At 35.9% G+C, this 15731-nt stretch overlaps 1 protein-coding gene across 3 annotated transcripts in view; it reads right to left on the bottom strand.

Annotated features, from left to right (window-relative positions):
• LRP6 (LDL receptor related protein 6) overlaps positions 1-15731 on the bottom strand; it is a 181722-nt gene that overhangs the window by 48891 nt on the left and 117100 nt on the right. For all 3 annotated transcript variants that reach the window (XR_009265896.1, XM_058743646.1, XM_058743645.1), the window contains exons 8-9: positions 1896-2112; positions 847-1136 (exon numbers count right to left, since the gene is read on the bottom strand). Coding sequence is in view for 2 of the 3 variants with exons in the window: in XM_058743646.1 (XP_058599629.1) it covers positions 847-1136; positions 1896-2112 (507 nt within the window). In the remaining variant the exon portion in view is untranslated. The remainder of the gene's footprint in view (positions 1-846; positions 1137-1895; positions 2113-15731) is intronic.

The following is a 15731-nucleotide window of genomic DNA, read 5'->3' as shown; positions in this document are numbered from 1 at the left end:
CCACTGAAGCTCTGAGTTCCCAAAATTTCAAGCCATTATTCAAGCCATTAATAATGGCTGCTACTTCTTGGCAAGTACTACCTTAAGTGTACACATGTTTACACATATTTTCTCATTTAATCCTCAAAATAGCCCTGCAAGATAGGCATTATCTCTGTTTTCAAGATGAGGAAAACTTAGAAGGCCATACAATACAAGCCAAAATATACTTATTTTACTTCATTTATTCATTCATTCAAGTTAAAGATTTTATTGAACACAATTAGAATCCAATTCTGGCTCCAATACCCCGTGATTTTTGCATATTAAACAAATTTTACACAAATTATATGAAATAGGCCCAAAACAATCTAGAAGAAGGAAAGATTATTCTCCAGATTTTCTGTTCAGGAGCTCCTCCCTCTTATTGACTTAGTAGTGCTTTTCAATATTTATTTTAGGAAAAAGAAAATAAAGGTATATTCTAACTCATAATTGGCATTTTCTACCTCAGCCAGACTACAGAATTGTGTTTAAAATAAGTCAAGTCTCTATAACTCATTTAGATGGGACTTCAACTGCTTACTCTTTAATTGCAGAAAATGTCACTCATTATCCTCAAATGGAATAAAGCAGAGGTAGATTATGTCTTGCAGATTTAGAACACTCAAGCAAAGTATCCTGTATTTTAAAAAAGCACTTAATTAAATACGGAATGGACCTTCTCCTTCCTTTAAAAAGTTAAGGGCTTTTGTTGAATTCTGCCTATTAAACAATAAGGGAGAGTGATCACAGCATGAAGACTCAAATTTTAGAACCTCTCCCTTTTAGTCTTTGGTTTTAACATTTCAATTCTTTTAAGCTAACCTTGAGTGATATATCGGTCCAGTAAATTCGGTTGTCTGTCACATCAAAATCCAAAGCAGAAGCTTCTTTGACACCAGTGAGAGGAATGGCCACGTTATTATTGTTAGTTTCCAGAGAAATTCGCCTGATATCTGCTCTCCGTGAAAACAAAAGGAAAGCCTCTGGGACAATGCAAGTCTTCATGTCACTGATGAGTTCAAAGCCAATGGGGCAGGCACAACGAAGGCCCTGAGGCCTATATAGGCAAAGATGGCTACATCCCCCATTTTCCTCTGCACAAGGGTTGGAACCTAAAAAATATGTTAATTATAAAAGGATACAGAAAGACACACACATTGACACAATCAACATATTTTCACTTTAAAATGACTAGGCATGTGGTTCACAAAGACCTATGATTCTATCTGCTCCAAAATATAGTTTCAATCCTAATGTCATAAATACCATGAAGATTAATAGGGAATAAAAAGCCAGGGGCAGTGATGCAGGCCTGTATTCCCACCTACTCAGGAGGCTGAGGCAGGGGGGAATGCTTGAGCCCAGGAGTTCTGCATTGTAGTGCATGCACTTTGCTAGGCCAGCACTCCACACTAAGTTAGCTTTAACGTGGTGCCCTCCCGGGCACGGGATACCACCAGACTACCTAAGGACTGTGCACTGGCCCAAGTCGGAAACGGGACAGGTCAAAACCCCCTGCTAATCAACTGGAAATAAAGGTATGCAAATACTTTCCTTTGTACCCACACAGTAAGCTTTAAAATAAGTTACATTATTCATACAATAGGACAGAATTCTTTTAATGAAGCAGGTGTGTGTGCATGTGTGTGTGTATATATTTAGCCCTTCAAGTAAAACTATGTAGCCAGAGTACTAAGCCAACATTCAAAAGGCCCATTTCTTGTTAAACAAAAAAAAAAAAAAAAGAATTAACAGATAATTTCTATATTCCCTCAAAACACCAAAAATTTACACTGCTGCTTGATAAACCACTATCTCTAACTTGTCTCATCCTTGGCGTCCATCTTTGAAGGAATTTTTTAATTACTTACCAATGATTCGATGAACATTTGTGGCCTTTAGGCCCATGAGATCAGGAAGTTGATCTATGATGATCTCCCTCTCTGCACTTCGTTTGTGTACTCTTTCGATGCTACGCCTCTGCCAGTCAGTCCAGTAAACATAGTCACCCAACAGAGTAAACCCAAATATGTGAGGAATTTTGTCTTCCACCAGTACTCGTCTCCCAGTGCCATCAATATTCATAACCTTCAAGTTTAAGTTTAAAGACAAGAGGAAAAGATGTGTACTTATTCTTCGAATGTATATAAAATGACAAATCCAACTGCCTGTTGTATTAAAACTGAAGAGTCATCTTAGTTATTTTTATTACAATGTTTTCACAAAATAACATGCTAATTTAACAAGAATGATTTAAAATACTCAATATAAGCTCATATTTTCCCTCTATTTCTCTATCTCTTATTACTCTTCCTTCTAAAAATTCTGGCAATATTAGCCTTAGTATGTATCTCTTTTATTAAGTGCCTTTTAAAAATTAAAAATACAGTATCATTACCTTAAATTTGCTTTTACATTTGTTTTTACATTATAATGTACCTTCATACACATTATTTTATTATATATTTTGTTTTATAACATACTTTATTTTTCCTGAGAGTTTTGTCTGTTTTACATTTATAAGGAAACAGAGATTCACAGAAGATCACATAGCTGAAAACAAAATGTCTTGTTTAGGACTCCTTCCGCTTATTATACTTTTTTATTTTATGGTTTTGTTTGAAGATTTTTTTGAAAGCCCAAGATAAGGGCTCTCAGAACATCTCTCAGTCTCTTAAGATTATAATTATAAATGTATCTGGAGTTTACAACACTCTCTGCAACTAAGTTTCCAGGAACTGGGATGTACCTACTGTCTCCAACTACCCCATTTAGCAACATTATTAAATTCATTCTGAAACTCTCATAAACTCAACAATTTCTGTACAAGTGGCAAAGGCATCTTTTCTGTCCCTGACATTCCAGCAACATGTACTCATCTTCTGTTCTGAAAGATGGAGTCAGTCTTCTAAAGCAAAAACTTGGAAGTCCCCAGCTGAAACCATTTCTACCATTAAGTGGCCTGTGTGCCAGGCAAACTGGACTTCAGAAATGTTATTCTGGTACTAAAATCATGTACATACATGCAAACAGTATCTTCCCTACCCTCCTACAAACAGTATTATGATTTATGCAAGAATTAATTTTTTTATCCATAAAATTAGTAGGAAATAGTACATATAAGTCAATACTGTGGTTGCCTAAATGGAATGACAACCAGATGTTATCTTTATATCTCCTCTCTAAAATTTAAAAACTCTTGCTGACCTTCCAAGAACAGCCAAACCTTGAAAACAAAGTACTTAAAAAATTGAGTGAGCAAAACTGTGCTATATCCTTGCATTTTCATGGGTAAATATCAATAAATATTTCATTTATATCTGACAGAAGAGATGATAACTAAATGTTTGTGTGTTCATATCAGATACAATAGGACTTCCATTAAGCCAACTGTTTAAATCTTTATTTAATCTTTGTTTAAAAAGAGTATTTTTAAAAACATAGTTTATTTCTTTTATATTTATTTTTGAGAGAGAGAGAGAGAGAGAGAGAGAGAGAGAGAGGCACAGAGTGCAAGCGGGGGAGGAGGACAGAGAGAGGGAGACACAGAATCTGAAGCAGGCTCCAGGCTCCGAGCTGCCGGCACAGAGCCTGATGCGGGGCTCGAATTCACGAACCATGAGATCATGACCTGAGCCGGAGTCGGATGCTCAACCAACTGATCCACCCAGGCGCCCCAAAAAACATAGTTTAAAAGAATACTATCCTAATTCCTACATTAAATATTGCTTAAAGTTAATAATTTCTCCTTAATTTGAGACATCACTCTTGACATTTTACATTCATATTTTCTTGCAACAGATCATTCCTGGATATGCTTTATGATGTTTGTATCTTAAGATTACTTTGGTGTTTAAGAGCAAAAGGACTAAGTAGAGAAAAAGGGTCCATAATTTGTTTACGTATCTAACTAGAATGTGACCTCTAGAAGAGCAGGAACCTAATTCATCCATTTACGTGCCTGCCACATCTACTGTTAAAGAGTCTGACAAAGAACTCAATAAATATTTGTTAAATAATTTTTAAAAAGAGATAGGTTTCCTAAGACAATCACTCAAGAAACCTTCCTAAAAATGGAAATGAAAATTTAACCATTATTATCCTCAGATTCTACAGTTTAGCCATTTGAATGAAATGTATTCTTGCCCAAATTTTAAATCCATGTAAAAAATTTAAATCCACGTAAGAAAAAAATGCACACTACTCCCTACTTTTGGAGAATGGATACATTCCTGAACCCTCCCTAAAAGCAGAGCTCCAAGAAAGAATTTCTGGCCCCCCTGTATTATTGGAAACTGTGATCGGAGAGAAAAATCTTTCCTTTATAAGATGTGTAACAGAAACATCTTTATTCTAGGTAGGGAAAGTTTATTTTTTAAAACTCTGTACTTTTATTTTACCTCCATCCAGAGGTACTCTCCTCCAGAGATTATCTCTTGACTCTAGCATCATCTTCTACCCTTTCATGAGAACTTCCTTTTAGTACTATTTCCTTCCTTCCCAAGGATCTTCGATATCTCCCTCTTCATAGGGTCCTTTTTTCTGCCTTTATCACAACACAATTTCTTCCAACTTAGAAAGACACTGTTTAACAGTTGAATGATTCTGTTTTTACTGCCATTCTTTGAATATGATCTGTAACAGCTGCCTCCATCTCTTAAGATTCATTCCCTTACTCTGCTGACTTCCAATCTCTGACTCAGATGAAATAAGTCTACTGAAAATGGTCAGTGACTACCTCCTTGCTTTCCTCAGTTCTTGTGATCTTTTGCCTTATTTATTTATTTATTTTTTAATTTGATACTCTTAACCACCCACTGAAACTATGCACTGGATTTTCATGGCACAGTATGACCTTTTCCCTTTTTCTATAGCCAGAAAGGCTTTTTATCTCTTCATTTTTACTGGTTCTCCCTTCCTTTTTCAGACCTGGTTGGATATTTTCCAAGGTTTCCTGAGTTCTCCTCTGCAAATCACCTTTTAAAGACCATCAAATCTTGCAGCTTCTGTTATCTTATGTAAAAATAAATACACAAAAAATAAATATGTAAAGTTCTAGTCTAAGGTCTCATCAGTTTCTACTGCAGTATTTCCAACTGCATCTCCTGGAAAATGTACCACTACGTCATCTAAAATGTCATATACTTAACAGTGAACTTATGTTCTCTTGTTAGGGGGAGTTCACCATCCAATCGAAGAGTTTCCAACACACAATGCCAAACAGTATGCACTGTACCACCCTAAAATACTACTTCCTCACAAGCTTATGGTATATTAAAATGTCTGACTTGATTTTCTTCCTAGTTTCAGTATGATCTTAAATCAATTACTCTGCATTATCTTACATTTAATAAACTAACACTAATTTTGCTGTACTATGCCCAAATACTGACCTTCCTGTTAAGATTTGTTTCCTCATCTAAAGGCACATACTAAATGCCTAGTATCGAACTTCTTCATAAAAATAAAATTTACGGGCACCTGGCTGGCTCAGTTGGTTAGCATCCAACTTCAGCTCAGGTCATGATTTCACGATGGTTCAGGGGTTTGTGAGTTCAACCAGTGTCAGGCTCGCTGCTGACAGCTCAGAGCCTGGAGCCCGTTTCAGATTCTGTGTCTCCCTCTCTCTCTGCCCCTCCACGGCTCATGCTTTCTCTCCCTCTCTCTCAAAAATAAATAAACATTAAAAAATGAAATGAAATGAAATAAAATTTAAATTTCTCCTCCAAAAACATTACAGGATCAACCAACTCTTTCTTTCAGTTGTGTTAGCCTACAACATTTCTGTTCATTCTAATAAGTGAACAACTTAAAAGATGGCTGCATAAGTATGAATTTGGATAACAGGCAAAAAATGGAACTGAAAATCACAGTGGGAAAAATAACAAAATCACAACTCCAAAAGATGCTTTTAGTTTACACAATTAAGCGTCTTCTATTTAGCGGTGACTCTTCATTCTGCTCTCTAAAAATCTCTCATGATTGGCAAACAATGTTCTGGCACAACTAGACAGACTTAGATTTCGAATATAAGTTCTATCACTCACTGGGTACCCTTAGGCAATTTCTCACCGTAAAACAGGAAGAGAACTTGTAACACTGAATTATTTAAGAATGAAATAAAATAATGTTAAATACGTAGCACAGTATCAGATGTGTAGATGCCCTGCAGATGTTGGTTCTTGCCTTTTAAAATTATTTCAATAAATACCTTAGTACCTCTTAGTAAATAGTTACATTTAAATGGCTGTAACTAATTGATTAAAATGTAGTGCTTCAAAATAAAAACTGATACATTAATATAAAAGAATATGTGGAAATTGAAGACCAAAACAACCACACTGTCTAGCAGAATAAAACAACAGAATAAAACAGAAGAATAAAAACAACAGAAATAAAACAGAAGAATAAAAACAATACAGACCTTTCTATATCCTAGCAACTAGTGGAAAACTACAGGGCTGCAGCCTTATTCCCATTTCCAACCCCCAATTTGTATTGTTTGCTTATGCCACTTAGATGTACATAACTAAAACAGCAGATAAAAAGGAGCGAACAGTTTGACAATTCGATCACAAATATTTTTGCTGCTGTACCGGACCCTTGCTCCACTCCCCCAGCCCCAAATCAAACATTAACAAACACATCTAATGAAGGCAAATCGCCATGAAAGACCTCATGAGGAATGCTAAGAAGTTTATTACAGGGCCTCTTGTAGCTAAGGGATTACAATTTAGTTGAGGAGGTAAACTGTATTTACATTAAAACCATACACATATACTCCTCTCTGGCCTATATCTTATCAAGAAGTATAGGAAATAGAGGAGCTCAAATCCATCTTGAAGAATTAGAAGAATTTTGACAAACAGAAAAAGTGTTTTTCAGAATAAAAGTAACACATGTTAAGACACAGTCAAGGGGCGCCTGGGTGGCGCAGTCGGTTAAGCGTCCGACTTCAGCCAGGTCACCATCTCGCGGTCCGTGAGTTCGAGCCCTGCGTCAGGCTCTGGGCCGATGGCTCAGAGCCTGGAGCCTGCTTCCGATTCTGTGTCTCCCTCTCTCTCTGCCCCTCCCCCGTTCATGCTCTGTCTCTCTCTGTCCCAAAAATAAATAAAAAACGTTGAAAAAAAAAAATTAAAAAAAAAAAAAAGACACAGTCAAGGATGCCTTGTGTGAGTGACTTTGAAACAAATGCTTTGAGGCAGAGAGAACACAAAAGGGACTCAAAGGAGACAACATTAGGCAGATAGATACCATCCTATGGCAGGGATGAGACTTCAGGATGAGACCTATAGAAAACAAGATACTTCTGAGGGCACTTTAAAGGAGAGTGATAGGACAAAATTCAGTTTGGGGAGGACCTCATTTACCTCTGTTACTGTGTTCAGATTGTGCTGAAAATAATCATCTTAAATACAGAATTAGGGTTAATAAAATATTTTCAATTACTGTGGGATGGTAATAGAGGTCCAAATCCCTTATCTGAGGCTTAGGGCCAGCCATATTTCAGACTTCAGATTTACTGTGAAATTGAGAAAGGTGAACACGACGCACATGGCATATCGCCTCTGCCTGGCTTCAGGGAGCACTTGGTTGCCAAACACATTAATATTTTTGCAGCAAAATACATATATATTCCCACAAAAAAGGATAAATAAAGACTACAGATAGTCTTACATTGCTTCAAGTCAGGTGTTCCACCAAATGAATTAACGGAAATAAGTTGGTTTTGAGAGCTTTTTCGATTTCAGAATTACACATAAGGGATTATAGATTAGAAATGCTTTGGTCTAGGCCCTTGTCCAAACTGGTGTTTGGATCAGTGTTAATGCTGCTTTAAGTGCAAGCCAGGGTCTCAGGAAGAAGAAAAAAGGAGCAAAGAACATATGTAAAATAAAAGGTTTTTAGCAACATCTGTCAGAACAACAACAACAAATGGTAATGAAGGTCTTGCAAAGATCTTTAGCACAGTGGCCAGGGACTCAAATACAGTTTTCCTAAAAGCCACAACTAAGGATTTTGTAGCTTTACCCACTAGAGCATTAGTCCCTTTTAGCTAATCCTTTTTCTTTCACTTTAAAAGCAAAAACCAGAAGTTCCCCGCCCCCAGGGGTAGAGGGGAAGGAGGTAAATAAAGTGCACATTAAAGCTAGATACATCACATCTATTTCCACCTAAACCATGTAATTAAGATGTGCTAAAGATTTTTAAACGAAATTTTAGAAGCACATTGTTTCCCTTAATTCCCTATGTTTCTTGTAGTTTTTATAAGAGGACTGGGTCTAGAATAATACTGCCCAAGAGAAACATTTAAGCCCCACAGGTGAATCATGCATTGTAATTTTAAATTTTCTAGTAGCCAGATTCTAAGAAGTAAAAAGAAACAGGTAAATTAACTTTAATACTGTATTTTATCTAATCCAATATATCCAAAATATTTTTATTTCAACACATAATCAAAACTTAAAAATTTATTACTGAGGGGCACCTGGGTGGCTCAGTTGGTTAAGCGTCTGACTTTGGCTCAGGTCATGATTTCATGGTTCCAACCTGTGTCAGGCAGGCTCTGTGCTGACAGTTCGAAGCCTGGAGCCTACTTCGAATTCGGGGTCTCCCTCTCTCTCTCCTTCTGCCCCTCCCCCACTCACATTCTGTCTCTCTCAGTAAAGGCTCAGTAAAGCCACAACAGTGAAATGTCTTCCATTTGGTCTTTAGTAAAGACTCAGTAAAGCCAGTAGGCTCAGTAAAGCCACAACAATGAAATGTCTTCCATTTGGTCTTTACTTCCTCTTCAGCTATACTATACTTAAATCCTAACATAGGTTAAAATTATTTCAAAAAATGATTTCTGATGAAAAAATTTAATAGAATTCTACTTTTTTTCCCCAGCTTTTATCACATTTCCAAGTCCACATTTCAAAGAACTAGCTGAGACTTGTGAGAGCAAGGACAAAGGCCTGATTCTTTGATTTCTTTTAGGTTATCCCAATATTTAAGTTTAATAAGATAATCCATATCTGCCATCTCCTTGGCTCTCCCACTAAGAGTATTCTAGATTGACCATGTACTAATAATAATGGTTAAAGATGGTGGTTCATGAGACTCTCTGCTTTATGTCTGATATTTTTCATAATTAAAAAATAAAGAAGGGAGGAAAGATAAGGTGCAAGTCCAAGCGTACTTGAATAATAATAATAATAATAATAACAATAGCTGTCATTAACAAATGCTGTTATCACTTTTGTTGCTGATATGATGTGGAAACCAATTATAAGAATCCCCTGAAGAGATTAAGGGATCAACAGCTTAAACAAAATCTGATTGTGAGACTTTACATCTAAAGAACCATATATTTCTCTTTATACAGAGTCCAATGATTACTTTCTGAAATCTGTTTCTTTGCATTACTTTTGCAGAGATGACACTTCCATTAGAAAATGACATCTCCCATGAGGCGCCTGGGTGGCTCAGTTGGTTAGGCAACCAACTTCGGCTCAGGTCATGATCTCACAGTTCATGAGTTCGAGCCCCGCATCGGGCTCTGTGCTGACGGCTCGGAGCCTGGAGCCTTCTTCAGATTCTGTGTCTTCCCCCCTCTCTCTACCCCTTCCCTTCTCACGCTCTGTATCTCTCTGTCTCGCAATAATAAATAAATGTTAAAAAAAAAAAAAAAGAAAGAAAATGACATCTCCCCTAAATACTGTGCTTTTTACCAGCTACACAATCTCTACTGGACAGAAGCAACACAGTGAAACAAGAACATACTGCTTCATCTCAAAGAAAATCACTATTATATTTCTCATACCCAACAAGTTACAGTTTGGGGCAGGTTACTAGGTTTGTAAATATGGTTTTAAGCTTCTTATGTTTAAAATAACAACACAAATCCTGGTTAAAGCTTGCTTGTACATTCTGAACCCAGAACAAATGAACCATTTTAAGTGATTCCAAAAGATTACCCTTATGCTTTCAAGGTGGAGCCAACACTAATTAAATCTGGCAACTCTTGACGGTGTGCTTCACTGTATTACCTCAGAGTGGTTTAATTCGTTACACTGAAATTGGGCTTCTGTCACTTCTAAAATCTACCTCCAAATCTGAACCAGAGTCTCTAGTGGTTTCAACTGCTTCAACCACATTGTGGTAGGGATTTAACTATTCTGAGGCATTCCCAAATATTACAAACCGCAATGAGAATATAGACTACAACAGGAAACAGATGTGGGTTAACCAGAATAGCTCCACAGAAAGGAGGTAATAGCAAACCTTCTGTAGGTATCACATCTGTTTTCTTGAGCAGTTTCAACAGCTTATTAAATGTCAAGACCGGATTACCCATAAATTGGGAACACAGCCAGTCTATTACCAAAGTTGTTGCTATGCAACTCCACTTGACTAGACACGTTCAAGAGATAGATGACAACAGGACAACCAGGTACCCATCATAAAATGAGCTAGAGTGGGAACATTATGACATCCTAAAAGAGAAATTTAAATTATGTTCACAATGAACCATTCCTCTTCTAATGTTCCAGCCAATGTCCAAAACAAGTAGTGAATTAAAATTTATATATAAAGAGACAATATACCTCATTGGAGGTTCACTGATAATAGGGTATAAAACAGAATTTCACAGAAGTGGTATTTAAAAAAAAAAAGGAATACATATCTGTGGAAGTAACAGTTCAATCATGCAGATGCTCACTGGGAGAAATGCTTTGAATCTAGTAGGGGAAGTAAAGAGATGTCATGTACCTGTGTAAGAGAGCGTAAGGGCAATTACAGTGTTGCATTAAAGCCTTTTAACCTAGTTTAAGATTTATGTCTCGGTAAATACAAGTGATTTAAAAAAAATTTTTTTTAACGTTTATTCATTTTTGAGAGACAGAGAACGAGTGGGGAAGGGGAAGAGAGAGGGAGACACAAAATCTGAAGCAGGCTCCAGGCTCCGAGCTGTCAGCACAGAGACTGACGCGGGGCTCGAACTCACGAACTGTGAGATCATGACCTGAGCCGAAGTCGGATGCTCAGGTGCCCCAATACAAGTGATTTTTAATGTGAAAAGAGAAAATATCATAGTTTCATTACATAATTTTATTTTTTCAAGGAGTCATGTTTAGAATATTAAACATTTGCAGTTAGTATGCTCTTACAGAGAGCTAAGAATTGCTACTGTGGCCAAAGCTTTTAAAGCCAAAATTACTCAGGAAAACTAAAAAATTGAAAACAGATTTTCAGTTGAAGGCATTATTATGATCAACACAATACCACCTTGGTCAATTCTATCAATTGCTTCATGAGACACTTTTAAGAGTCCCACTGTCCTAGGGCCTTCCAAAAACCCTAGCGCAGAAAACATTAGCATGTTAACAAGGGAAAACTGTTCTCTTTCCTCTCATTCTTTTCAAATACAACTAAAATAAATTCTATTTGGAGTCTGAGTAGAAATAATAATCAACACCTTATTATTGAAAGGCAAATTACTCCAGTATCAATGAGCATGCCTTATGTCCAGATATTGTTTTTTCATTTTATCTTAATTTTTTAAAGTTTCTTTTTTTAAGTAATCTTTACACCCAACATGGAGCTCGAACTCATGACCCCAAGATCAAGAGTTGCATGTTCTTCCAACTGAACCAGCCGGGCGCCCCCCAGATACTGGTTTTTAAATACTACCCTTCATTAAAAAGAACCATGGTTCTTTGGAATAACAGTTGATTCCAGGGCTGAGGCAAGAGAAATATAAGATAAAGCTGAATATCTGTTCTTCCAAAAAAGGCTTTAAAATTATAGGGGTTGCTTGAAAAATTAAAAATAGAATCACTATATGATCCAGCAATCCCACTTCTGGGTATATATCTAAAAGAACTAAAACAGGATCTCAGAGATGTTTGCAATCCATGTTCACTGCAGCGTTATTCATAATAGCCAAAAGGTTGAACCAACCTAAATATCCACTGATGGATGAATGGGTAAAGAAAATGTGGTGCATACATAAAATACTATTCAGCCTTTAAAAATAAGGGAGTCTTGTTATATGCTACAAAACAGATGAACTGTGAGGACATGATGCTAAGGGAAATAAGCCAGTAACAACAAGGCAATACTGTATTATTCCACTTATTCCACTAGATGATTCCACTTTGGGTATCAAAAGAAGTCAAACTCTTAGAGAAAGGCAAGTTAAAATGGTGGTTGCCAGGCCAGGGGGAGGGGGGAAAAGGAAGCTATTTGGAAGAATTTCAGTTCTGCAAAATGAAAAAGTTCTAGAGATCTTGTTGTACAACAGCGTGCATAAATAATTAACACTACTATACTCTCTGCTTAAAAATGGTTAAAATGGCAGATTTTATATTAAGCATTTTTGTTTTGTTTTGTTTTGTTTTTTACCACAATTTAAAAAGAAGAGAAGGACGCTCATGAAAAGGACACAGGAATCAGCTTGAAGGTGCTCCTAATGCCAATTCTGGGATTTTTGCAACAATTTAATGATAATAATGAAATATTACCTTATAATATTCCATAATTTTATAGAATAAAATACATATCCATGATTCCATACCAACATATATATATATATATATATATATATATATATATATATATATGAAAAATTGAATAAAGGGGAGAGAACAGCTCTTCCTTAGGGGAGAATTCCAATTAATAAATATAATAGGAATAATGGATATTGTATCAATGTTAATTTCCTGGTGTTGATAACTGTTCTAGGAGTAGGTAGAATCAAACTGGGTGAAAGATATATTATTCTTCTATATTTTCTGTAAGTTCTCAAATTATTTCAAAACGAACAGTCTCAAAGAGAAGCAACACAGCACAACACAAAAAGTACTGCATTAGGAAATCAGGAAATTGGAATTGCATTTCTTTCCTAAATAGAAAATTATATGACCTTGGGCAAATACAAGAAGCTAACTAAGCAAAAAGCACCAAAGAATGCTGAATTTTAGGAAGAGAAACCTGGGACAGAAAGAACAAATGTTTGTGTGAGCATTGTATCTAGAAAACATAGCTAATTTTATGAAAACTATAAACAGTTTCTTTATGCAAAAACAACTTTGCAAACCCATGAAACATTGTTTACTTACTACCTTTAGCCTAATGAAATCTACTGTGGCATAGAAGGGTTTTTTTCACATTTTAAGAATAACACAATAGCTAAAATATAAAAGCAACGTTATAAATCTCAACTGAATATAAAAGCCAAATCACTGTCAATCCAAAATAAAAAATAAATGAACAAAACAAAAAACTCTGGATAGGGGTGATATTAATTGCATAAAGCCTCTAATTTCATTCTTACTTACAAACTGTAGAAGACTGAAAGATTTCAGAAGCTCACAATTATAAACGAAATACTAAATAAATACCAGTCTACCGAAAATTTCACTACAACCAAAGAAATTCCTCTTCCTATTCTTTTTAAAGTTACTTATTTTGAGAGAAAGAGAGAGAGCATAGTGGGGGGAGGGGCAGAGAGAGACGGAGGGAAAGAATTCCAAGTCTGCACTGTTAGCATGGAGCCCAACGTTGGGCTTGATCTCACTAACTGTGAGATCATGACCTGAGTGAAATCAAGAGTCAGACGCTTAACTGATTGAGCCACCCAGGCACCCTGCCAAAGGAATTCTAATCCTTCTCTGAGATTTAGTTATTTCAGATCAAATCTAACAAAAAAAAATATATATATATATAGTGCAATGAATTAACAGTGTGGGAAATCTAGGAGTTCAACAAAAATAATTACAGGGCCTGCATTATAATATTCTTAGAAGGTCTAAAATTTTTTTTTAATTTATTTATTTTGAGAGAGTGTGAGCAAGCATATGCATGTGTGGGGGAGGGGAGGGGTAGACTCTCAAGCAGGTTCCTTGCTGTCAGCACAGAGCCAGACATGGGGCTTGATCTAATGACCCTAGGATAGTGACCTGAGCAAAAATCAAGAGTTGGATGCTCAACAGAGCCACCGAGGCGCACTGAAATTTTTAAATTGTAAACTACACTTAAAGTGCAAAAAATAACTGAAGGAGAAGCCTTTGTTCATTAGGGATAACTTTAGGAATAACTATTACACAGAATCATTAAATAGCTGGTAATAATTTTAAATTTAAATAAGAAGTTAAAATACTGGCCACTTTTAACTGCTCAAGGATTCATAAATTCCCTCCCAAGAAGTCCCAAAATTGTGCTCTTTGCCATTATCTGACTACCTACCCTTTCCAAACCTACTAAAAACAGTAAAAATAAGATCTCTGTGACCCTTGTAAAAGCATAATAGCTTCCACCTACAGAGAAATCTCTTCCTGAAAAATGTTTTACATGGACTCTGTTACATTTACATGTTTGGCAGTTTTCAAAAAATGGCTTTAAACATTCATTTAAACCTACCAAACATGTTAATAACGAGGTAGCTTATATATGGGTCAATACAAAATATAAACGGATATTGCAAGATATGGCTTTCAGTAAAGCTGAGTTACTAAAGGGGCGCTTGGGTGGCTCAGTCAGTTAAGCATCTGACTTTGGCTCAGGTCATGATCTTGTGGTTTGTGAGTTTGAGCCCCACGTCAGGTTCTGTGCTGACAGCTCACAGCCTGAAGCCTGCTTCATATTCTCTCTCTCTCTCTCTGTACCCGCCTCTCAAAAATATAAACATTAAAAAAATTAAAAAGAAAAGTGAGTTACTAAAGATTTAAACCCCCCAAATGCAAGTCTTCTTCAGTTAAGAGGGATTAAATGTATAGTAACTGAAGAAAAATTTAAAGAAAAAAGAAAATATTCTAGTCATCTGAATACAAACTTCCTTTAAGCAACTCTCCCAAGGCAAAATGTATTATCTGTCCTTAATCTAAAATAACATAGTTATCTTGTACAGTTAGTACAAAAAAACACCAGAAAATGTTGTAACAGGAAGAAACGTAAAGATCATCTGGTTCAAACAATCTTACTGGTCAAAATGCAAAGACCAGATTATTATCTGAATTATCTAAAGTCATCCAGTTAAATGGAAAATCAAACAAGAATTAAGGTCAGTACCCGATATTATAAAATGTTTCAATAAAGATCGAGAGATTACAACTTTTAACAATTAAACAGCATTCCAAATTGTAAAGAAGCTGATTTCTAAAGAAAATAGCATATTTAAAATCAGAACTCTTTCACTTCAGGAGTATAAAAACCAAAGGAACAAAAAAGGTAGACTGAAACTAAAAATATCTCCACACATATTAAATGGTTTTATACTAAAACATGAGAAGAAGAAGGGTAACAGAACATTTTAAAAATTATCCAAGAGCAAGTTCAAATGTGCTCACTAAAATAACAACATGCATCAGATTCTTCTAATTCACATAGATAAAACCATACTAACTCTTAAGTAAGGCAAAGCATCTTATTTGGTAAGGGTCTAGGGTTTGTGGTGGCATTTCAGGAAAGCATGTTTACACTCATCATCACGCAAGTTTCTCTCATTATATATGTGCAATAATTTTTTCAGAGCCAGATAAAGTAGAGTGCATAATGAGACAACAGAGCATATAATTAGATGATGTACTACTTTGGCTGCTGTAGATTATAACAAGTTAAATAATGTTGCTTGAATTGTACATCAAAAGGTAACTTTCAAATAGGAATTCAAAAATGTGTTATCGTAAGATACATCCCAAACAGATGGCAAGTGATATAAAAGG

This window comes from Neofelis nebulosa, chromosome 8, assembly GCF_028018385.1.
Source record: "Neofelis nebulosa isolate mNeoNeb1 chromosome 8, mNeoNeb1.pri, whole genome shotgun sequence".
NCBI lineage: Eukaryota > Metazoa > Chordata > Mammalia > Carnivora > Felidae > Neofelis > Neofelis nebulosa.
Note: the sequence above shows the minus strand (reverse complement) of the source record. Positions and strands in the feature narration are given on the sequence as shown.